The sequence below is a fragment of the Oreochromis niloticus genome, linkage group LG5 (genome assembly GCF_001858045.2).
Source record: "Oreochromis niloticus isolate F11D_XX linkage group LG5, O_niloticus_UMD_NMBU, whole genome shotgun sequence".
NCBI lineage: Eukaryota > Metazoa > Chordata > Actinopteri > Cichliformes > Cichlidae > Oreochromis > Oreochromis niloticus.
The window spans coordinates 11,507,130-11,533,534 of record NC_031970.2 but is presented as its reverse complement, the minus strand read 5'-3'; the positions used below and the strand labels follow the sequence as shown (position 1 = coordinate 11,533,534).

The window sequence follows — 26,405 nt, the reverse complement described above, 5'->3', positions numbered from 1 at the left end:
TTTTCCAAGAACAGCATTGTGTTTTGTATGTACATCTACCTTGGCTTCTCACAGGAGTAATGAAATCATATTGAAAACTCAAAGTGACACTTTAATTGTTTAGGAATGAAAGCAATGTCATCTTAATTGGAATTGCATCAGAGATAGGTTGGAGGGTTCCTGCCCTTTTAGTTTTCTCAGCATTGGTTTTGACAGGCTTACTCACAGACCAATAAATGTGCAGTAAAAATGTGGTACACAGGATATCAAGCTTCTATTGAGGCAGACTTTTAGCTACAGCTCAGGGCGTCAATCGCCTTGAGGAATCTGTCACGGGTGGTGATGCTTCACCACCCATGACAAATTTATGGAGCATCAAGCAAAGTGGGCGACATCTACAGTCATTGATTGGTGAAAACTTTCTCCACATCGGGCCTCCACGAAACTGAGCTGTCAATAGCTCAGTTTGTACCCTTGTATATATCTGAATATTAGAACTGAGAGCAGCGTCTCAGATGTTTAGTGTGACCTTGGACTTGTTAATATCAGATGTCAGTACATTTAATTGAAAATGATTTTTCTTTTCTCTTTGTAATGAACTGACTCCAGCAATAGATCAGTCACTTGATCTTGTAAAGTAACAAAAACCATCGTGATTAAACAACTCAAAGCCTTTCAAAAACTTACGAGAGTCCCTCTGTTCTTCACTGATGAAAAGATCGCACAAGTTTCAAGATTTGTTTGATGTTCTGGCGATGACATTGTGAATCCATTATATAATGGTATTTAATAGCCTAAAGAATATAAAAGGGAGTGAGTTTGGGCTACAAACAGAACGCTTTAATAGGATAATTGGTTCAATTTTTTTAGGTCTACAGTGTTGTCAGGTAGATAGTGTTTAATCATGATACTATCCTCTTGCCTTCCGTGAACATACACTGAAATTGTGACCTAAGAGAACTGCTCGGGTTGTGCTCCCTGCTACTGGTATCCTTTTTTCAGCAAAATAGCTTATTATCCGTGGCATTATGATTCAGTCCACTGGTACCGCTTAACATGAGGTCTCAACCTTTTTTACTCAAGGTTTTTTCCTTTCTACAGGTGGCTGGTGGAGCAGAAGGTTCCCAAGGACAGATAGAGATATTTTCCCTCAACAGACCCATGCCACGGGCTGTAAAGAGCCTGCAAGTAGATTCTCCAGTCCGATGTCTTGAATATGTCCCGCTACCTTCCCCGACTGACGAAGTGGAGTCGGGAGTTCCAAAGACACCCTCGGCAATCGGCTCTAATATTTGTGTTGGATTAGACGATGGCCGGTGAGCGATACAAAAAAATAAGAGAGGTTTAATGTCAGAAAAGGCCAATTTTTGAAGCTATGTTTAGTGTAACAGAAAAAGCACAAATTCAAAGATAAGGGAAGAAATGGCTTTGGGTATACCTGACATCTTCTGTTTTAAAATAATCTGCTGTATTATCCTCTGTTATGGTCCCCTGGGATTTCTAGCAGTATAGATTTGCTTGTCAGTATTTCATCAAAGCAAGATATCAGAGATGAAACCTCAACACGGCATCAATGCCGCTACTTTAGCTAAGATCACTGTTTCATTTTCAAATAATAAACCTTCTGATCCTCACTGTGTGAGATAGGGGATAGGTTTAATCCCAGTCCCCTGTCACAGTTACAGTGCATAAATTGTTGTTGTTGTTTTAGACAGAGAATACTCCTATGTCTATAAATTTAGTTATTTTTATTAACGTTAGTGTTAGTCATTTACATAGGAACTGATATGTCAGCAGTTTGTTTATGCTGACATATTCCTTTTCAGTGTAAGTGTCTATTCAGGGGCAAGGGAAAAAAGATATAATAAAATAATAACAACTAATAAATATAAAAAAAAAACACAATTTCAGCATTTTAGCACAGCTTGTCAGCTCCGATGTCACTTAACATTTTTTCTCAGTCAGAAAGAAACAAATGTGATGTGCATTTGTCATTCTGAAGAAGACAATAAGATGCAGCAAAGTTCAGATGGCATTTCAAACACAAGAAAGACGGAGTAGTCCCACATACTCAATGCTCTGTGCACTCTTAAATCAAACTGCATGAAAACGAGGCACTCTGTCATTTCAAATGATGCTCATTTATCATGTTGGCTTGTGCCGCTGTTGTTCTTACAGAGTGCTGGTCTATGGCAGTGTGGACACTGCAGCACAATGCTTACTGACCCTCCATAACCCAGAGGGGTGCCCTGTGCTCTGCCTGAAGCACTCCTCCCGCTTCCTGTTTGCAGGACTGCGGAACGGGACCATGATGGTTTATGGAAGAAATAACAGTGGTAAGGTGCTCCTGAAGCTGCTTTGCTATAGTTTAGTGTCTGTCAGGGGTGGCTACCTGTGTGTGTGTGTGTGTGTGTGTGTGTGTGCGCGCTAGTTAAGGAAGTTAAGGATGTATCATTGACACTGGGTGTAATTTGCCCTTTGTAATGGGTATAAAAAGATAAAGACATCAGAAAATAAATGAATATTTATATTAAATAAACGCTAAAAATGCTGTTTTGTTTTCTTTTTTCAAAACATGTATATCCTGTAGAGATGGCAAATGAGGTGTGTTGTTTTTCCCCCAGTGCAAAACAGACCCAATTACACAGGCAGAAAGCATTATTTTTTTTTTTTTACAACAAATTACATTTAGATTACTTTGTTGGTTATTTACTCATGTGAGGTCATCCCATATTTCAGGTCTTTTTGTGCCTCTACAGATAGGCACCTGCATGGCACTGATGTCAACTCCTAATGAGATGTGACACCAAAATGGGCTAAAAAGTTTTTTATAGTTGATTTCTAATAGGGATCGTTAATCAACAATAATAATTTTCCCAGCAGTGAAATAATTAGTACAAATGGGTTTGCGGTTTTCTTTCATTAGGTATTTATAAAACGTCTATTGTATTCAAATGTAAATTGTTTTCATTAATGTGGTCTGCAAGTGTGTGTGTGTGTGTGTGTGTGTGTGTGTGTGTGTGTGTGTGTGTGTGTGTTTAGATAAAATAATTTTAAAATAAATATGTATATATGTATATATATATATATATATATATGTATATATGTATATATATATATATATATATATATATATATATATATATATATATATATAATGTATATATATATACATATATATATATATATATATAATGTATATATATATATATGTGTGTGTGTATGTATGTAGTTTTGAAATTATTGCCATAGAATCACTTTTCTCAGTACGCTACACTTCCCTTTCCCAGTGATTTTCACACCTGCTGAAAGTATGAAAATAACACTACACCATGTGGTAGATGGCATGCCATGTTTAGTCAGGCATTGCAAAGGCCAAGGGGGCTTAACACCATCTCAGCAGTGCTTTGCAGTCTTCACAGCCAGCAGGAGCACAATAGCTCTATCACCAGATTCCTTTTACCTGGCCACAGTATGTCAACAGGCTTGCCTGCTTGCCTCTTATGCTCCTCTCTCCTCCCAAGCAGAAAGGATGATTAATTACACCAAGCTGCTGCATACCGATTAAAATTACTATTCATGCTTTGCATTAAAAAAAAAAAAAAAAATTAAAAAAAGAGGACAGGAGAAGAGCTCTGGAGGTTGCTCAGGAATGTTTGTGGGTTCGGCACATCTGTTAGAGACTTATGCCCTTGACTAGCATGTTGCTGTCTGAAAACGAGTCTACAGCATTCAGGATATACCAAGGCTTCAGCTGAAACCTGTGTCAATACATTATACTGCTTATCTCACTGAGAAGTGCATATTGAATATCATGTACTCTTACGATGATAATATTACACAAATCGTGGGAGGGAAGTTTGGTTAACTGCAACAAGAATGGTCCATATGTTAAAGAGAGAGAAGTAACGGCGTGGCATTGCTTCGCGATAGTGGCCAGAGGGACATTTACAAGATTGAATTTTGAAAAGGTGAAAAAAAATGACCTTTATAACATGCCAAACAATTAACCTGTGGAAGTCAGAAGGCATTGTAAAGCTATTCTGCACCGAAAGGCAGAAATAAACAACTCAAAATGTTAATTAAATGGCTGGATGCACTCTTCTCTAATTTTGCTTCATTAACGCATAGCAAAGGAAATTCTCATGTAATTTACTTTATAATGTGCTTCTGTGGTAGCCACAGTGTGTGCCCCGTGATTAAAACTCAAAATAAAAAGGTCTGCTTCATTTTCACACTGATGAACCAAAGAACGAGGATGAAGTGTCGAGAGCCAAAATTTCAGCTTTTTTGTTTTATTTTTTAATTGACAAAAGACCTGGTGATAAAGATGTTGGGAAATGCATTAAAGTGCACACCAGGCTCGTTGGGATATGGGTGGCAAGGGTGTAAGCATTGTTCTACACAGTGTGTGGCGTTACAGTGTGTGGTGAGACGCAGTGTGTGGTATTTCAAATGGAAGTCCACAATCTTTAGTCAACCTGTAGTTCTCTCACATAGTTGTTCATTAGAATGAAAAAAACAAATCTCTTCTGTGAACCCTCTCCGCTGAAGCTTTCGTAATTGCTCAACAGTGTTAAAGAGCTCTATTTATATTTATTTTTTTTTATTTTTTTCTGAATAAACACCAAGCTAACTTGCTGTGGTACAAGTGGGAAGAATTGACTTTAATTGCCTTACTCAGTGTGAAAGGGCTCCAACAGAAGTGGGGCATGTGTTCAGACTTTATTAATATAACTGTAGGCTAGCTGTGATAATAGCCTTTTCTGATTCTAAGGGGTTTCTCACATTTCATTACTGTTTTTGTTCCTCAGATGATCTTTGGGACCCTAAATCCCATAGATGTGTAAGCCTGGGTACAGAGCCAGTTCGGACACTGCTGGTGTTAGACGACTCAGTGTGGGCGAGCTGCGGGAACTCTGTCACAGTCGTGGAAATATCTAGCTTCAACACACAGGTAAATAAAGAAACTGTTTCTGGACATAGAATTTGGCGGTGTATACAGCTGCTAAAAATGTAAACAGCCAGTGATTTTCCTACATTGCTTCAAACTAAATAAAACAGAGCAAAACACAAAACTTAGTGTTGGTATTTGAATAATGTTGAATTTCACAGCTGATAGTAAATCAGCATTATGAAAAAGCCCATAGAACAAATAGAAATGTATTTGGTTGAAACAAGTCAGATATAGTTAGCAAGTAGCTGATGAGCTGATAGCAGCTGATAGCTGTTGTCACTCCCTGTCTGTGTGAAATCTCATTTCCACATGGCCAATGACAGAAGAGAAATTATTGCATGCTAAAATTCAGTTGTTAGAGCATCCGTTTGTTTGCTGCTAATATTTTGTTCTAAGAAATATTAGTTAATGTTATATTTTCGACTGTATCTAGATTTAGCATCTCATTATGATTACCTATCATATTAAGAAATGTGGAAGCTGTTTAAAAACAGGTTAAGAAATAAACTTCAAAGAGATTATCTTTGACTTTTTCCAAAAGGTTACACGAGCAAATAAATGAGTTCAGTGAAAATCCACATTACAGTGGTTTTGTTCTATTTTTGTTTTCTGCAACATTTGAAGAAATGCAAACTTACACTCCTTTCATTTTCTGCAAAGATTTATGCAGCCATCCTAGAGAGCCAGCATTCTAATCTGTGATGTAATCAAGATTTACTGCCTGGAGCTGCTGCATAGACAGAGACGCAGACCCCTTGTAGAGTCATACAGTGTTTGTTGGAGTTCTTGCTCACAAAAACGTCTTATTTTTCTGTGCCACTCAAAGTTGCGGCACAGAATGTGTACCATTCTCTCTAGAAAATTATCCCGGGTGTTGCCTTTGTCATTGTTTCCATTTTTCGTGTAGTCATCCTCCAAGGTGTTCTTCTGTACAGCGCGTCATTAGTCGTTTAGAGCAGGGTGACTTCTCCAGCTGAGGTACACAATAATGAATGACATAAAACAAACTCTTCTGGGTAATGTTAATATGGTATTCCGATGCAAAACTGCAAACCATTACTGTTTAATTATAGCTCCCAGATGTAAGTCTACGTGGCTGTATAAATGGACAGGGTGTTAGCTTAAATGAGCATGTGTACCAAGTAAACCTTTCCTGGGTAAATAAAAGTTTATGACATATAAAATTAATTTGCTGAATTTAATTAAAAAATAACCTAACAAACAAAAACACTACCAATTAAGAGAATTCACTTCATTTCGTTTCATATAAAAGTGTTTTTCATTTTCATTGTGAATGAGTTACATTTTCGGGGGGGAAAAGAAAGTGGTAGAAAATGTACCACCTTCATTTCATCACTTTTTCAATTTGCAATTACTGATGTTTTTGTTCCCCCTATGCCTATCATAAAAACTGCAGATGTACTTGCCCAAAAGGTAGAGGAAAAAAATCTTCCTCAAAAATCAGAATTATATAAGATAAATTTTTATAGGTGTTGTTTTTTTGTTTTTTTTTTTCAGAAAAATCATGTGACAGATCTGGATATTCAAATCAAAAATAGCTGCGTGCTTCAAAATCCGCATAAACAGGACTGAGTCGAGCTAGTCTCTCCTTTTATTCCTTCATCTTTTTTCCCCTAGTCTACTTCTCCAGAGACACAAGCTTAATCAGCTGAATGACCACGCAGTTCTGGTTCACAGTATCTCCCACAGAGCTTAGCAGGTCAGCTCTGGTTACTACTTTGCTAACCTTGTCTTCCTCACTAATATGGACTCAAGAGGGCTGACTTCACAGGGGCTGTGGTGCATATCCAGGATCTAGACAAGCAGTATTTGGCACCTGCAGGAAGAGATATGACTTGGTTCAAGGCTCAAGGGTCGTGGACTCAATTCTACTTCACTTCATTGTTTTCCCACATGGATGTTCACCACTTTGTGAGATTTGTACTTCTGAATCATTTATCTGTGACTCTGCTGGACACGTGCCCCGTTTCATTTGATGCACCCTGCTGCTCGGCGTGAGAGTCTTTTTAAATGTTCACAATCAAGGCCTTGGCTGCACAGTGTTATTTAAATATATCATTTTTAGTCTGTTTGGGTAAACAAGAAAATACTTCCTATGGTGTTGAAATTGCCTTCAACAGATCCCCAAAGGATTGTCATAACACTTGCAAAATTGTATGGACTCTCAGCTTTGTATTATTTAATTATATTCACTCTAGCCCAGTGGAGTACGTGAAAATTATAGTGCTGCCAAATGCTTAAAATACCATGTTTGTAAGGAAAGAGGAAAGCAAAAATAGAAGAAAGAATACATTTAGAAATTTAGAAGCCGCTATCAGTTTTATCACACAAATGTTTTATGTAGTTCAAAGAGCACTTTTCACTGCTGTGTCTGTAGCTGAAAACAGAAGAGCAGTGTTATTTTAACCAAAATGCGAATATTAGCATGACGATGACAACATCTTAATGCTCAGATAGTACACCGTTTATCATGTTCAGCTCTAAAAACAAAGTACAGTTTATGACCCAACCTCAACAGATTTTCCCTGTTTATAAAAATGGATCACCATTTAATCGTTATTTGTGATTCAGCCTCTTGGAACCATCTAGGTCGGCGCAAAATTTCATGGTAGTCTAGCCAATATTAATCAAAATGCTTTACTCAGAATGCCCGTTGCCATTCGAGTTGTTAGTGGTGCTAAAATGGTTTCCTTGCCAAGATCGGCATTAGTTCCCACTAATCACACCTCTAATTTGGCACACATCTGTTTTATGCATAGACTGAATTTGAAATGTGTATGTACCCCCCGTGATTTCACCTGTTGGTTTGTGAAGTTCTGTAAGGTTTAGAAGTGAATTCATATTTGTGTTCATTTACAGAAATATGTTCAGAGGTGTGTTGTTTACCTATGCAGCTTTCACAGGGTTATAGTAATGTGCTGACTGTCTCTGTGGTTTTCCTATATTTTATGCAGTTTAAGATCTTCTAGCTTCAGACTGGTGGAGTTGATAAAGTGTGGCAAGACTAAAGGTGCTGCTTTAGAGAGTTATCCATCTCCATCAGGCTGTTTCTTTTCAGTAAGAGTGATCAACTACCACACAGCAAGCCCTCACTTTACAACTTTTTGGAAATGGTCGTGACAGCAAGGCTACGTGGTTAGGAAGTGACTTGTCAATCAAGACGTGAAAGTAATGATTGAGACCACATGCTCATCAGGAAAAAATGTATTGATGTATTATTTTAAGTCCGAAATTGGAGCATTTTCTAATGCAGTCGACCTTGCAGTCGCTCCTACTGGCCATGAAAATATAGCTTTAAAAATTGTGCTTTTGTGTTATTCTCAGCTGTTTGTTTTCTTGTATTCAGTCTAAGACTAACAGAGCTCGACCTAGATGTCATTCAGCTGGCACTCCAACAAAAAATGCCCCCTCTTGACCTAAAAAGGATTGCCACCAACTCTTTCCCCCACCCCCACACCCACTGTGTCTCTTCACGTACAATTGCTACAGTCACGCTGTGAGGCGTGTTCACACCGGCCAACCCTATTTACACCAAACGCACACACACAGACAGAGGTGTGTGTCGGGGTGGAGGGAACAGCGTTTTTATTTGTTATTAAACTGTTTCACTCAAACAAAAACAATAAAATTACTAAAATTATAACCCTGTTTACATTCACATCACGCCAGAGGAAAGGGTTTGGTAGCAGCAGGAACTGCTGAATACGACGGGACTCTGAAACACTTTCATTGATTAGAAAATGAAGAAAATTTCAACCAATCAAGGGATTTTTTATTTAGTAGATTGTCACGCAGTAGGGGATCTGAATATGATAGTAAAACAGAGCTCGGTTTGTTTGTTTTGATTCATACACAAATTTCATTTTGCTCGAAAACTGCCAAGCTTGGCTTCGTTATTTCAGGCACTCAAGATCCAGTCTCAGTATCATTACAGTGCTCCACAAACTCCAACAGTCTGCGGAGGTTTGAGTCACTCCCATATAACCAGACCTTAACAAAGTAGGACATACGTGGGCATACAGGCTTTGATCAATACTGACTGGCAGGCCTTGTTCTTTCCTCTTCCCATTACTATTTCTTACTCTTCCTGCTTTCGCCTATCACTCACACGTTCACTCAGCTCCTTCGCCCTTAGAGTGAAGATGTGGACTTTGCACTCAGAAAAGGACAAAGACACCTTGTCACCCTGTGTAATGAAGGACTAATGAGCTGTTCAGACCAGCTGTAGTGTTTGTGGCTTTAGCTCTGCTGTTATTTCCCACTGCTGGTGGGAGGAATATAGGAGAGATGTTGCTGTTAGTGTGACACTGCCGAGCTGAGTGGAAAGGGCACATTACTACTGTCAAGCTTCACTGACTACCTCATCTCTGTAAGCAGCGTTGGATTCAGGAGACTAATACCACGTTGTTGGTTGGGGGCAACAGTTGTGGCTTTTACTTACCTCGTATTTGACACAAAACAATGGGCATTCACTGTGTTTTATCTACAGTATACGAGTGATGAAATATGTAATGGATTTTGCAGTGCGGGCTGAAATGTGAATCGATGCTTTTGTAAATTTTATTACACACATTAAATCAATATTTTAAATATTCTTAGGCACTTTTTGAGAATCCTTGTAGCCCTGTCAGATTTGCCTGATGTGTTGGTTTCGTTTTTCCAGGATCCCATCCAGGTGGTTTCACACATATGGCAGGAAAGATGGCGTCTAACCGCCACAGTATGTTACCCATTGATGAGCTGGAAGTCCGTTTTAGAGCCACCTTGCTCGATATTGAGTAATCCATTACTTATACGTCACATGCAGTGCAACAGAATTTTTCTCTCCAAACGTGTCAACATATTTGAATTGCAATGGCTTATTGGAGGTGAAATTTTCCTTGTTATTATGGATATCTAATTTTTCGATGGCTGCACTTGAAAAACGTAGAGATGCACTGCATATTGTTTCCCTAGTGGAACAGGCACCCACTGCTGAGGAGTCAATTAAAAGGGAAAACACATCAAAGGCTTCTCTCCTTTTCCCTAATTTCAAACAAAGGAGGACCCACTGGCAAGGGCACACAAACAGGTGGTAATCCCTGTCTGCCGGTGCACTTGGGTTGGGGTGGGTGGTGCATTCTCATCCATACTGAGTCACTCTCACTGACTAATTGCCCAGCTTCATGCAACTTGTGCATTGACAGTGATATGAGTTTCAAGATGATGCCCAAACCAGCCCTTGTCACGCCTTAGACCGCAGGGGCTGTATGTGTTGCCATGATAAGGCTCATTGCATTTATTTCAAGCTACTCATTAAGACTGTGCCCAAAACTCTTTTTCCATTGTGCTCTTAAAATGATAGAAGCCAAGGGAATGATGCAAAAACATGCCCCGTGTGTCAGTGACTCTTTAAATTACAAAATTAGGAGGGACAGTTAGACTTTATTTGTAGAGCAACACTAAATGTATTATTCAGGGGACTTCTACTTCGACCTCATCGAGTTGTAATACAACCACGACAGTCGTCTTGGATGTTTTTGGAAAAAATGAACACTACACTCTTTGAAATTTGAATTGAAGCCAAAGTAATTGGAACGCTAACTGAAAATTTTGTCATTTTTTCTCTGTTTCGCTTTGTATTTTAGCTGGATTTTTATAGTTGATGCTGAAAATCTTGCAAATATAGTACCGAGGCCTCAATATTGGATGTCCACGCATTATGTGGAGAAAAAGTCATGTGTGTTTGAAAGACCAGAACGAGAATCCGGAGAGAGCTAACCTTTCAGTTTTCTAAATGTTTTGTATATTATTTATTGATGAAATGGGTGATTGCATTTTCTTCACATGTTGTTATAACAGAAATAACTGTTTGTTTTACAGAAGTTTGAAGTTCATCCAGACCCACGGGTCAGTGTTGCACACATGGCGTGTGCTGGTGGAGGGGTGTGGATGGCGTTCTCAGAAGGTTCCTCCATTCGTCTCTTTCACACTGAAACGTTGGAACTTCTGCAGGAAATCAACATCTCAACACGCTCAACGTTCCAGACCACTGGTACACACCTATTTAATTTTTTGGTTTTTGCCTTTATTGCACGACGTGATGCTTTCCTCCAGAATGCAGAGAAATATTCTTCTCCTTTGGGTCTTGCACTCACAAGACTGACCTGATAAGTATCCATCTCGGGCCTCTGGAAAGCCATAATAGAGTCTCTCAGTGAATGACAGGGATTAATAAAAAAAGATTAATGTCACTAAGCAGTAGTAAAATGGCAACCTTAAAGATTTTATACAGAGGATTACTTTGAAAATATTCTTGCCTTTCTTCAAATCCATGCTTGTTTAATATCATGCCATTTTACCTCTTCTTCTCTACATGCACCTCCCCTCTATCCTCTTTTTGAGTTAATATTTTACTTTCTTTTTGTCCCACTTTTTCCCTTACGCTCCCTTTTTCATCTTTTCCACTCTGCTTTAAAATCCTCTCACCCCCGTTTTACTTCTCACTGCAGTGTGTTTAGGATGCCACAGAGAACCCATTACTTCCTGTGCACCTTCCTTCATGATGGATGAAATATTTATCTGCAACTCTGGGTGTTTTTCCCTTTTTTAAGCAAGAACTATGGTAAACAAATTAGAGCGTACCTAAAAGTGTCTAATGTGATAATGATAGTTTGACTCAATGTCAACTTCGCTCAAACATCTTCAGGTGGCGTCTTGTGCACCTATTAGCCTATTTGTAACATGAATTCACAATATTTGAAGATCGCTTTAAGCTTAAGGGAGAGGTATAAATGCATCTGGATTCAGAAAATTTGGTCCTTTTATTGAGTCACACCAGAGTGTGATTGATGTATTTAGAGCATTACTCAAAGCCGTGGAAGCACTCCATCTTATCAGGAATAAAAAGCTTTTCTCTTGTGAGTTGTGTAAAGAAAGAATACCAACAGGCATATGTTTCAAGCACAGAACTTTTCTCCTTTAGATCAAAGTTCCTTTTTTTTTTTTTCGCTCACGAGGAGACTTTAAGGAGAACAGGCTCCTATGGCCATAGTATCTGGAGAAAACTGTGACCCAGAGGTCATTTTCACCCAGCGCTGGTGCTCCCCCTTGAAATATGCAGTAGATTTGTGGGAGGGTCACCACCTCAAGGCTTGGCCCTGGGGGAAGTTACAGGGTGAAAAGAAAAAGAGTTGCGCAGCTCATGTCTTCTGGGTCCACAAAAGGAAGAGGATCTTTGACTTAAGTTGTGATTTGTTGAGCTCACAAGAGAAAAGCGGATCCCTCGACACTCTACAACCAAAGATACTGCACATGAATTACTGATAGTTGCTTTCCATCACTGGGTCTCTGCTCCCTTAGGTTTCTCCTTGACTTATGCTAGGACATGCAGTAATGATATACCCCCTAATCCTCTCCCCTTAATGTGATTTATACTCAACAGGGAATTCCAGTTGCAGTAAACAACAGAGAAGTTTCTGAGGCAGCGAAAACTGCTGATCTCTTCTCTACTAATGCCTTTAATAGTTCTATCCTTAGGGTGAAAAAAAAAATATCCCAAAATAAACTCCTCAGTGACATATCGTAGGGAAACATTTATCTTTTGGAGACATCTTCTTTTTAAGCTCCCACGATAAACCCACTACATTTCGGAGTGTGTACATTGCTGTAAAAATTGGAGGTGCAATATTGCTCGAGGTTAAGCTATACCTCCTTAATCTTTGCCATTATCCCTCTGTATCACTGTTCTAAAGACAATGCCTGGTGCCCACATCTTCCGACTTAACTTGAGATTTCATGGTAGCCCGTGAGTGGGTGTTCATGAGCATCATTCTCTCACTTAAGCCCTCTAACCAAAGCACAAACAGACAAACAGCTCAAATAAACAGTTTTGAGATAAAAGCCATTTCCCCCAGACGTCTAACTAACTGCTGTGACCCTCTAAGGTCTCCATCCAAAGGCCTCTGCGCTCTGTTTGCTCACTGCGCTTCCTCTTGTACACACTGCATCAACTTCTTACTTGGCAGGATTCATCTCTGCACAGTGAAATTAATTAATTAATAAGAGCGTTGAGCCACTCATGCAAATCGTCATAATCTGAGCATGACACACAACCACGTGTAAATACAGCTACACATGTAAATGAGCATTCTCTTGGTTGTATTCAAATGACTGTTGGTGTAATTCAATTATCATTGCCATGGATATTATGGTAAATGGTTCTATAGATAACTAGGCCACAGTGGGAGCCAAAAGCTGAGGGACCACATAAGGAATGCAAAAATAAATCCACAGCAACAATGCTTTTTTAGTCCTTTGTTAACTGGAAACAAAGAATGTGCATGTACAATAAGAGGGTGCAATTATCCTTTCCAAGGCACTAATGCAGTGCTACAAACAGCTCTGCAGTGGGAAACCTAACAGCACAAAATATATGTTGAATATTGCATCATGCTCTATAACAGAATTTCAAAGTTAACTTTATCCAAAGGATTATTAACACACTCTAATGGAAAAGAAAATATGGCAGAACTGTACCAGAATGAATAACAACTTGCTGCAGTGCATCACATCTGGTGTTATTAACTACAGACGAGAATAAATAAGCAGGTAAAGAATTAAAGCTAATTCTGCTCGTCCACTTGCACAGCGATGGCCCTGGTTAAGATAAATAAAAAGACACAAAAATCATAACTTTTTATAGATCAGTGTGTGCGTGCATGTGTGTTATCAGGAGAGTTGGAACTCCCTCCACTACAGTCAGCAAAACATTTCTTCCATGCCTTCTGCTTCGCTTGCACTCTAAATCTTCCCAGAAATTGCAAAATAAATATATTTTGAATAATAATATGAAAATTACAGCCCACAATTTTAAAAATAAATCAGCTAGTATAATTATGAAGCAGCTGAAAATGATATTTTTAATAAGAATGGCCAGTAAAAAAACAGCAGAGGTTCAAGCTACGAATAAGACAACATATTGCTCTTCCCAAAATAAAATAAAACAGGAGGTGACTGTGTCTCAACAAAACTGTCACAGAGTAAAAAACACCAACCCGATATGAACTGAAATGAGCTCGTTTAATAGCCTTCATATCACAGTATCAGTTTTGTGCAGCACTGTTTTGGGGAGACACACCTGACACATACCTGCACAGCAGATAATACACAAACTTGTGGCCTACAGCATGTAGTATACACGCTCATATTTTCAGATGTTTTAATGCTGTTGTTTTCATTTTTCATTCAGGTTTTGTTTTCAATGCCAAAGTGACTTTCATGGCTCCGTACAAGATAAAAAGGAATCCAAAAGAATAACATTAAAGGAGCTTAGCTGGATTTTACTTATTACCAGTTAGATTTGGCCTGCTGCACACCATCAGTACTTTTTAAAAATCAGACCCATGTTCGTTTTAAAGTTGGGTTTGTTTTAGTATAGAAGGTGCAGTGACTGTGAAGCAGGTGAAAACGTTGTAGCTCCACATTTCTGAAGCACTCAGTTCGCAGACAAAAATGTTTAATATTGAGTTCACAGTCTCGTTTCTTCTGTTGTGCTTCTATGAGTTTTCTTTCAACTGGGTCAGTAACAAGAACATGGATCCAACTTTTCATAATCTTATGTAACCCAGAGCCCTAGGTGGCTGTGCTGTGCATGTGTTAAGCTTGGCAAATACAGACTGATCACAGAGCTTAAACCTTACCTAAAGCTAACACCGGGAATCAACAATGAAAGTATTTCTATTTATTTATTTATTTGGACATACTAAGACTGAACTGTTCTGGTATTATTAAAATAAATGAAAGCCCATAATTCATTCTCTAAAAGATAGACCATCCAGTCTGGTTGTATCTTTTTATCAGCAGGGAGTCTATTTTTATTCCACAATCTCCAATAACATGCTGGAGTTTTGAACTATGTTATTCTATAACAATACGTGGTGAAGAAAACTCAATTTTCTGTCAATGTTTTCTATATTGCAGGTCAGAAGAGCATGCGAGTCACAAGTCTTCTAATTTGCCAGGGGCTGTTATGGGTGGGCACAGCTCAAGGCTTAATTATCACTCTTCCAGTTTCCAAACTGGAGGGCATCCCCAAAATAACAGGTATGGATCAGAAGGGGGTGTCTGACTCTGATTGAACAGCCTCTTAAGAGGTCAAAAGAAAATGGAAGAGTTGTTCTTTTTTTCGAAAGAAAATTACTCTGCACTGCCCATTATTGAGGTCGCACTTCACATTCTTCTTGTTACCGTGGGAATCAGTGCAAATATAACTAGCTGACAAGACACAAATCATTCTGTGTATATATGTTTTCGAAGGATAATTTAAAAACTGCTTGGCTGTGTTTTGTTTATAATGCCAAGGGAATGAGGTCATTAGTTTCCCACTTGCAGTACTCTTACTTCACGGCCATCTTATTCGAGGCTAGTTTATTAAATAATATGTAAATATGCCACAAACTATAGCTGCCGTTATTGCTGTTATATTGGTAGGATTATGATAAATAGACACAGTAAACAGCAGATGACATATGATCCAAGGCTGGGTTCAAATCATTTAAAGTTCATACATTTGAAATTGGAACTTGCATTATTCTCACATTTAATTGATGACGTCTTGACCCCCCGGCCCTGTTTATAGCAGAATGCCATTTGAATATTTTGTCTTCTGCCTTCTTCAGGAAAGGGAATGATCTCACTAAATGCCCACTGTGGGCCTGTGGACTTTTTGGCGGCCACCGCAAGCTCTCTGTCTCCTGAACTTCTAAAGAGGGATTCTGTTGGGGATAGCCCAGACTCTGCATGTGGAGGTGAGGATCGCAGTGACAACTCCTCTCAGGAATCCCTGCAACCATCCAGCTCCTACCAGGGAGAGGGGAGAGGCAAAGGGCGTGGCGTTCTGCTGCAGTATAAGCTGCGCTCCACGTCGGGACTGCCCGGACGGCCGTTAACGGCGCTGGGCGACGAGGCGTCGGACTCCTCGCTGGAGTCTTTAGAGCACAGTGTGGAAGACGGATCTATCTACGAGCTCAGCGATGACCCAGAAATGTGGGTCCGGGGACGCACTTGTGAAAGGGATGGGGGCCGCAGGGACAGGGTGATTTCTGCTGCAGTTATCTCTGGAGGAAAAGGTTTTCGCAGACTGAAGGAGGGAGCAGCAGCAGGTACTAGGACAAGTGGGGAGGGTTTAGAGAATATTCTTATGGTATGGCAGCTCCCACTGACAGTGTGATGTGGCAAACTTATGTGTATTCATAGAATTCTCCATAGCTTAGGCTTGAATCACCTACTCCATAAATTCTGTACATTTGAGTATATGATGGGAAGGCGGTGCCTCTGTCCCAGAGCATGACATGTTATGTTCGAACCTGTGAAATAAGCACGCTAATGAGTTAATGCTGCTTATAAGTCAGCCCATAGGATCCTTTGAATGTTTAGGATGGCGCATCATGATCGTTCCAGCAGAGGCACAGGCCACTACAGATTAGGTGTGTGTTGTGGGATTGTTTTGAGCAGCTCCCTGCCTTAGTTAAGACTGATACGCCACAATTTAACCTCATCATTGCTACATGTGCTGTGCCACATCTACTCAGTGCAAAGGATTTCTGTGTGAGCACCCATGGACACGACGCCTTTGAGAGGCAGCCTTTGTGGAATCTGCCATGCTCTGCAGAGTTAGAAATGGACGTCTTTTATCTGATCCTGTGGGAGAGATCCCATCTGTTTAGAGCTGAAAGCTGGGGACTACCATCGCATCACAAAGCACATTAGCATCACTTTATAAGCTTTGCCAGCTTTTTTCTCATCCCATACAATGTGAATGTGCGATACCTTGCATTGTGTCTCAAAGCTGAATCGGTGCTCTGGGAAAAAAAAGAATGTCATTTTTCTTATTTTTTTGCAGGTGTTGCAAAAATTACTCTTGGTTCTTAAAGCTTACTTTGCCTATATTAAGGAGAGTCATCTTAGTACGGTGTTTTAAAAAAAAAAGGATAGCGAGAGAGAGAAAAAACATGATTTGGAAAACTACTTGATGAGAGTCACAGATGGTGATAATCTACATTACAGAATCTATAATCACACTGCAAAATGATCTAATTATTACAGTTTTATTTGATCAAATGAAACTTTTCAGTGCCAGAGCAGCGTATTATCTTCCCGCAATATTATAAATGCCAGATATGTGTTTCATTAGTCACTGGCATCTATCAGCATAATTAAACAAATGTGCACCCTGGTTTGTGAATACTCGGCTCACATCAGTTGGAAGCCCCATTCAAATATTCAAAGTTAGACTCAAACGAATGATGAAATGAAAGCGCTGCAGCCATCTAAACTGCTGTCAGCTGTGTACAAATACAAATGCTCATGTTTACAGGACCATTAATTTCGGTAACAGAAGAAGATTCTGACTAAATATGTTCTAATACAGCTACAATACAATTAACAGATGGTCGTGATGATGTATATTACCAGTGATATCACCCAGGACTTTAAGTCATGGAGAATTTTTCTTGTTTTCCTTCTGTTTTGCTAATGTTTTGTAAATATTTGGAATTTTAGTCAAACATTTTGTCCATAATATTTTATAATCAGGATATGAAGATGTCCTTAAACAGCCTGTCATTCCTTATGTATAGAAACCTCACAATGTTTCTGTGGTTGTCATGTCTTGAGATTAGTTGATTTACAGAATCTGTTTAACCAAAAAAATATATAAAACTCTTTTTTTTTTTAAAAATAATTAAAAAAAATACAAAGGGATAAAGTATATGTAATGCAGTGTCCTTAGAGTCCATCCATATTTTTAAACTTGTGAGCACCCAACAGTATGAGAAGTGTTCAGTGGTACTGTGTGAAGTATTTGAAAGGTTTTCCTTCAAGACGTCTTAAAGTTGAACACGCGTTGGCAGACTTGTAAACACAGGCTTTCGATCATAGAGGAACCTAAATCAAAAGGTACGTATTTTACAATGCACATTTCTCATGGTGTGCAGGCACAGTAGGGTGGAGGCCACACAAGTATCCAACTACGAACTGAGTTTTGTTGATTTTCAATAAGCCTGGCGATGGTTAAGGTTATGGTATATCATTTTTCTCCACCTCTATTCTACTTAGCTTTTCCACCACACGTGGATTCTCATCTTATCCCTTTATCGCAGAAGCATGAAGTTCATGTTTTGTATTTCCCTGAGGCACATCGAGGTTTATTCTCTCTTTTCTTCTGCTCCTCACAAGTGAGATTCAAAAAACGTTTTAAACATCCCGCTGTCAGCCAGAATCATTCAGGAAAAAGATAAAATAAAATAAAATGATGTAAACTGTCCTTGGATGCTGTCATCTAAATGTAAATCTAAATGTCACATCAGAAATGTATATTTTAATTCATGTGAAATTCAATGCGGCTGAAGGCACATAACTCACAGTAACTGTAGGGATTGTTCATTCAGCCGTTTTTAGGGTTATTTTTTGCCTCGACTGGAGGGGGAATAGACAGCAAACATGGCTGGAATCAAACCAGGAGTATTGCATTTGGCTACTATGGCACTTAACTTATTTAAACAGAGCATAAATGTAATTTCTGCAATAAAAGTTTCATATCACATATCAACCTTGGCATTTCATTTGCTTACAGTATTGGCCTGCAGGTATTATCCATGCACTGAATGTTAATACTCAAGAATGAACATAATGTATTACTAATTAGAAGTTCTACTGTACTAAACCTGTTTCATTTTATATAAAGGACTGCAACTCTACTGATGTTTTGAAATAAGAGGCAGTTTACACATTGTTTTCTTCCTGTGGTGATCTATATAAGTAGATTTGACAATTATTTCTTTGAGCTATGATAACATTTACTCACAAAGATGCTGAGATTTGACAACATTGTGACAGTACTGAAAGCAAGAAGTCTCTGTTGTAAACACCCATCGCCTACTGTATTTGATGTCGTTGTACGCATAATTTTCCTGTGCAGTGAAGCATTATTACTGTCATAAAAGATGCATTCACCCTAAGTTCCTCCTCTTAGGTTTGTTGGCTTATTTACAGGCTTCATTGTCACATAGTTCCCAGATCTCAGTGACTCATTACTTTGGCGAGTGGAATATTATCATAGCTGATAGAAATGTAACGTCAATAAGGTTAGAAAAGCGATGAAGAAGAATTATACTTCAAGTAATAATATTGCACTTGAGTGGCCACAAGCATATAGGAAAAAAATGCCTGTTTCCTTTTGCTGCAATACTTCAATGTTACATGTCTAAATATTGTCTAATGTGCATATACTAAATTAAAGCATTTCATTGAAGATGAAGAGTTCAAGCTTGATTTTTATTTATTTACATGACTGATTAATAATAACGGGGCAGTGGATGCTGTCAAAAGTTTACTATATTTCTTTGTCATTAAAATGTTGCTACTTCTCTGAGATTTAGCAGCAGAATATCCTCTATTTGTTTGATATCATCATTTGGGTAATTGCCTCACTTTATTTTGTGTTTGGTTATTTAGATTATAACAGGCTTAATCTGTTGGAAGCCGGGCTTTAAAAAAAAGAAAAGAAACAACAACAAAAACAGAACTTTTTGGGGACTACTGAGACTGAGGAAAACAAAATCTGATGTAATTTTTTCCTTAATTTTGTGCTCAGTGGTTTCCCACTACCCCCAAGACATCACATCACAGACTACTTAGTCCAGGACTTTTTTCTTGTTATTTCCCAAGAGCATTGTTGGCTTAAAACTGAAGACGGCATCAACTTTACAAGTGGATTTAATTTAAAAGAAGAAGAAGAAGAAGAAGAAAAGCATTGATTATATCCTTTAACAGTCAGTAGGGGACAAAATGTTCCAAGCCTATATTTCCTTAGATTGACAGCTTTTGTCAATCATAGGCACTTTACAGAGATGTAGTTTCTATAAGTGCAGTCTTTGAGTAGAACTTCTAACTTAAATTATCGCCATTGAGACTTGTTTTGTCACATCCTTTATGCCTCTTCACCTTCATCGTAGGTAAAGTGCCAGCGGCTTATGTCGTTGCATGGCACACTGCACTTCAGGGAGACGGGCAGGATTGTTACCGGCTCACTCAAAAACACACTGGGGAACTCCTACCATTCCTCATCCATCCTCTTCCGCCCCTCCTCCCTCTATTGCCTCTGCCTGTCTTCCTCTCTCTCTCTCAATGTGTTTTTTTATTCTTCTTATTTAAAATGTGCCAATGAAGTCTTTACAAATATAGAATACTTTGTAGTAGTAAATCCAGCCATGCTTTTTCCTCATGAGTAATTCTCAGGTCAGTGTACACGGGTGTCCTTTGACCGCAGTTATATTAATAGTCTCCTCTTCCTGCTACTTTCACATGGAGCAGTCAGGCCACATGAAGGCTCCCTTTAGTGCTGACAATGTCAGATAAAGGTTCAGAGGGTGGGGGTAATGGGGCTGTGCGCCAATGAGTTGAGCTTCCACAGCAGCCTACAGGAAATTACCACGAAAGGTCAGCTCTTAAATAAACCATAAATGATGGACTAAACAAAGAGAGGTCAAACTGTGGTTCAGCTGTATGCAGCAGATTTAGATTACATGTCTAAACTGATCACAACCAGCTGAGGTATAAACCTATTGTAACCTTGTGCCCATCAGCTGAGGCTGAAGAGGAAATAACTAAAATATCTATATTAGAGCCCGAGTGGTGGTAGTTGCCAGTATATCAGTATTGACCTGTTTTAACGGTCAATAAATGAAAATTTTAAATCATTAGTCCACTCGATCATTTGATGAGTGGTGATACTGCATAGTTTTGCACACCTGAGTCCATTCTGCAACTTACTGCCCCAATCACTTGTGGTGGACCTCATGGTTCCATTTTAGGGCTTCACAATGTTTACCTTTTTTGAGCTCCATTTAGGATCAATTTTCCAAGCATAATGTCTGCTCTGATCACTTAATAATCTTTGATGACAAACAAATAGTCTTTAGATTTGGATGGCTCCAGTTATGTTACTTTTCTGCTAAATTGCCCTTTGTGATGTGTAACGCTGGATGGAGCTAAACGCCAGGTGAGATCGAACCCGCACATCGACATCTGAAATGTAGATGACAGGTGGAAATTTGACAAACACATCATATCACTGATAGCTGAGGGAATAGGTAATTTAGATTCTATCCAGTCTATCCAAAAATGACATAATTTTTTTTGTTTGCTGATTCTTTTTACCTTTTCATAGACACAGGTTGCACAGTCTGGATAAAATTCACATATTACAGACAAGTGCTAAAAATAATCCCGAATATGCACATTCAAGCACACGTTCGTGCGTACATACTTACATGCAAGCATTAATGCACACTGTAACAAAATTTTAGGGCACAACCCTGAAAGAAAAAAGAAGAAGAGAGTAGGGATTTGCAGTACATGAGTAATCTGAGAGGCGAAACGATTGTTTCCACTGCACTAATCTTCTTAATATTTGATTGCTGTAATACACTGCTCTTATTGCTCAATCCACACATTTTCACATTTGTAGCTGGTGCAAAATTATGCTGGACCATATTTCCATATTGATTGTGCAGGTTTAGTGTCTTGCTTTTGTGTTGTATCATGTTTATTTTATGTACGCATTGATTTTACGGTTTGTATCAAGTTCTTGTTTTCAGTTTTTTTTAGTTTGTTTTGTTGAGCTTATAGTTTTTATTTTAACCTGTTTTTCTGCATTGCTATTTATTTTGTGGCTTATCACCCTGTTTTTAAATACACTATGCAAATGAACATGAACTAATTTTCTTTTTTTATATAAAATAGTGATAGCTTCCAAAGTCACTGATTCAGTTAGATAAACATAAAAGATCTAGATCAGAAAATAATGCATTCTCTGCCATTAATATGCCTCTTCATTTCTTGGGTATGCGCACAATCTAGGTTTTGTTTACTTGTACTCCTTTCAGTTTTGCCGCAAGCTCTCATTTACCCAAACTTTTTGGCTTAAAGATGTTATCGTGGGAGCATCCAATACGCAAACATGCATCCAGCAGCACAATAAGGATGACACCACAACAGGGAGCTCCTGGAAAAGTCCATAAAACTCCAGTAAGAACTGAGAATGTAACACTGATCTGATAAAGCAGTGCTCAATTGCTTCTTGTACCAAGGTCAACAATGGAGCACATGCTTGCCTAGAAGCGAAATGAGAGGCCAGAATGCTGTGCCAGCATTCCACTGTCAAACCCCAAACAGTATAAGGCATAAATAAGTGTGCTTTTTCTGGTGGGACTTCACAAACCCCCTTTTCTAAACCTTTCTATAGATATTTTCTGCCAATTAACCCTGCTCCAGGAGAGATTTGCCTATCTCAAGCCCCAGCTTTGCGCCTGTGCAGCTTGCGGCGTCACTCTCCCTACGTCTCAGGTATAATTTGCATGCCTCGGTCAAGGCTAAACTGAAGCGGATGAAGCTTTGCAGTTTGAAGGTCTCCCTGCTTTATCTGCCGACTCCTAAAAGCCTGGCATATTTGCATTGCTTTTCATTTCCGCAGGCTTGGCAGTACGAATGATAAAGGAAGAAGAGCACACTGTACAAACCTTGCTTAACAAAGGAGGCAGTAGCTACTGATTTGCATACGAAGAATGCATGGATAAGGCCCGCACAGGGCTGCCTCGGGTCTTATTATCACCCTCCATCGACGCTCGGAGCTGATGCCTGTCAACATCTAATGCACAGCCCCAAAGAGATAGGCTAGGTCACATCATGATGGCAGATGTAACTGTCTCCTCTGGCAATGTCAGCTTCAAATAAACAGAAAAAAAAATCAATATTTCAATAGTGGATATTGTTTTTGAGTTCAGAAACTTAGAGCTGAACTAAATTCCCTCAATGTCTCATTTTAAGTAGGCCTGTCTTTTACAATCCTCTCCTGCCTGCTTATACTTATGTTTTATTTACAACTTTTTAATCATGCAAAAGACTAATAAAATTTTGATAACTGTACATTATTTAACTTGTCCCAAAGGAGAGAGGTCTGTTTAATGGCATGATACATGGCCTGTATTGAATAGTAATAATCTCCCAGAGTATCTCTCTCTTTGTCCATCTACTTGTATAAAGGTACTGAAAAATGAAAATGTGATTGCTGCTTGTAAAAGTAGTGTCTCTGTGTGCTTTGCATTGCTTTATGTCCCTTTGACAATGGCATTTATGATTTTTTTTTTTTTGGCAGTCTGTAAAATCATAATAGGTGAAGTGCAACTTGCAGAGTTTTATGGCCAATTTTCTCCAAATGCATTTATATAATGTCTCAGGCCAACGTTCCTATCCCCACTATTTATTTACAGTGCTATGCATAAACTTGCCAGTTTTACATGTTTCTGCACACCCTTCTGTCCTGCAGTGTTTTATTTTCTAAGTCTGTTTAGGCCTTTGAAGGGCGACCTTCAATTCATATATCTGTTGCTATAACTCTTTGCTACTACCTCAGTGGGACCTCTGTAGAGAAGATAAAATTTCTTTTTATGTCTCACAGTGTATCAAGTCACTTTTATGCCAACATTTCTCTGACTATTCAAACAAAATGAGAATGTTAGCATTCGGGTCCAGGTTTTCTCCTTTTTGCATCCCTGTTGAATTTGGAAGCCAGCCAGAGAGCATTTCAGAGGTAAATAATGTGTTGAATGTGGCTCTAACCTGCCTGCATTTCACCGGAGGGGCAAAACTATGACTTGAATTTTTTTCTTTTCAGTATCAAAAGCAACAACATCTCGTCTTCGCCGTCTCTGTCGATCAGTGTGACACCTCCGAGGCAACGCTTGCATCACCTGAATCACATGATTCACAGGATAGCTAAGCAATTTTCATTTTTGATCCATTGTTTTTAATATTAGCCATATTTCCAACCGTCCAAGTAGCTCTGCTTTTTTTTGGGGGGGGTTTTGTTCAGTTTTCTATGACTCTCATTCACATGTTTCTGACTTGTTCTCACTCTTACGCTTCTTCATTATCTCCCTCTCCATCTCTCTCCTTTTCTTAGTCCTGCATCACTTTCTCCCTGGGGGAAGAGATGTGCTGCACCTTTTACTGCTCTAGTCTTCAGCATGACAGATGGAGGCTATTAAAACACATTTTCATTGTATTATGGTAAATATGGCAGCCATGTTTTATAAAATATTACTGTTCCCAAGACAGTGCTAAAGGATGCAAGAGGAAATCATAACTGTCCTGCCATGGGTTTCTCTATGTATATAAAGTAGTTGTGGTATCTCTGATTTAGTTACTGTGGGTTGTTTTTACAGAGCTACGGCACGTCAGCTGTGGTTTTGATGGCCCTAGTTCAGAATGAAGTATTAAAAAAAAACCACGAAGATATGACATAAGCTCATCAAGCATGATTTCCTGTCTTGCACGAAAGGAGTGTAACAGAGTAATGGACTTTTTTACAAGGCATCAGGTTTGACAGCCACTTACATGGTGCAGTTAAGATTCTTGGTTTTCCAGAGGTATAGAAAATCAATGTGAGTGGTGGCAGGTATGATATTTATTCAAAATGCACTCCCTCTCTTGATAAAAAGAGGAGAGGAGGGTTGGCTTGGCAAGAAGCTTGGCAGCTTTTAGGCTGTCTGTTTTATAGAGTGGACATTCACATAACCAGCAATGACAGTTTCTATTTTTATACCCTTCACTCCTCTGAGAAAGACCCTGCAATCCAACACTGTCACAGCAGTTGGTTGGACCACAGAGAATTCATTTCTTTTTCAAATATAGAATAGAAAAAAACATTGTATTTAAACAGTAGTAATGCAAAATAATGATCCAAAACATGTCCAATATGTTAAAACAGAATGAGCAAAATTTAAACAAAAAAAGTTATTTATTTATTGCTTTTTAGGCAATAAAGTCTGAAAACACAATCAGCCTTGTTCATAACTAAAGTTAGGCTACTGTTATTTAGGGCTGAGAATCGTAGAGTAACTCACAGCTTGTGACTCTTTGTGACAGAATAAGAAAAAAAAAAATACCTCTAAAAAGGCAAAATCCCAGTAGTCTCACACTCTGACTCCCTCTGTGTGTATAATTATTATTAAATCTAAATAATTCATTTAATTAGCTTTCTGATTTGTGTTCCCCTGCTGTGGACCATTTTCCCAGTTTCTTCTTAATCACTGCATGTTAGTTAACTTTAGTTTTTTTTAAACTCCAAAATATTTAAGAAGCAGAAGTCCTGAAGTAGTAACAGGTAAGATAGACATTTGGTTCCAGTGCATTAATAACTGCATCCCAAAACAAAGTGATACAATAAACTGCTCCTTCGATATTTTGTTCTAACCATATTGGTATTTCTGTAATAATGTTTAAAATGTGTAATTTTCCATTTTTTTTGTGTGTCAGCAGAGAAAGCAGGGCTTCATGGCAGTGCAGCTGCACACTCAGCACATTTCCTAACTAAGTTTCAGGAGGAGGTGAGACTGCCAGTGGTCAGGGACTACAAGTTTGTGAACAGTACTGAAGAGGCAGAGAAATGCAGTGACTGTGTCATTTGGCTGCTATAGTTAAGATCAAATATAACTTTGAATCTGTAAATACAAAACAAAATACAAATACATGCATGAAAAATCCAATAAACAAAAATTATTTTAGCTACGACACCAATAATATTTAGGGCAGAAAGTTTGGATTAGAGTTTACAATTTACATTTATATCAAAATTTAGACTTTTCATAGCAAGGAACAATTTTGGGTTACTGTAATTACTTTTTCTGTAATGTAGTAATTCAGTTCAATTGAATTTTATTTACATAGTACTACTGAATCACAACAACAGTTGCCTCAAGGCGCATTTTATTGTAAGGTAAAAACCGTACAATAATACAAAGAAAACAGAGAAACCCCCAACAATCATAGGTCCTCCTATGAGCAAGGGCTTTGGAGACAGCGGGAAGTAAAAACCCACTTTTAACAGGAAGCAACCTCCAGCAGAACCAGGGTCAGGGTGGAGTGGCCTTTTGTCATGACTAGTTGGGGTTAAGGGAGGAAGACAGGACAAAGACACGCTGTGGAAGAGAGCCAGAGATTAATAATAACTAATAATTAAATGCAGAGAGGTATAAAGTTAAACGTGACTTTTTCAAACCTTTGAACTTGCATTACACTCAGCTGATGGAGGAAAATGGAAGAAGAGAAGTGGAGCTGTGGACATTAGTTTTAATTATTTATTGCTTTATATTTCCCACAAAGGCACAAATAGCTGATGGTAAAGTGCATACACACTCAAACCATAAACAACTACAGCTAACACACTGACTCTGCACGGACAACATGCCAACATTAGCAGCGAAAAACCCGGAGTGATGTTAAAAGTGAGTGCATGCCAAACCCATCCAAGCAACCAAAGCTTGGTTTTCAACAGGTAACAAAAGCTGAGATGCTACAAGTAGTCAGGCTCGCGGCACTGTAGCCCATTTCTTCCTTGTGTGTGTTTCTA

The 26,405-nt window shown here is 38.7% G+C and overlaps 1 protein-coding gene across 4 annotated transcripts in view; it reads left to right on the top strand.

Annotated features, from left to right (window-relative positions):
• Positions 1–19,253, top strand: part of arhgef10la (Rho guanine nucleotide exchange factor (GEF) 10-like a) — a 112,618-nt gene extending 93,365 nt beyond the window's left edge. For all 4 annotated transcript variants that reach the window (XM_013272861.3, XM_005469644.4, XM_005469643.4 and 1 more), the window contains 6 exons: positions 1,081–1,295; positions 2,158–2,315; positions 4,794–4,936; positions 10,820–10,991; positions 14,918–15,040; positions 15,616–19,253. In XM_013272861.3, coding sequence (XP_013128315.1) covers positions 1,081–1,295; positions 2,158–2,315; positions 4,794–4,936; positions 10,820–10,991; positions 14,918–15,040; positions 15,616–16,166 — 1,362 coding nt within the window. In that variant the 3' untranslated portion in view covers positions 16,167–19,253. The remainder of the gene's footprint in view (positions 1–1,080; positions 1,296–2,157; positions 2,316–4,793; positions 4,937–10,819; positions 10,992–14,917; positions 15,041–15,615) is intronic.
• Positions 19,254–26,405: the final 7,152 nt, after the last annotated feature.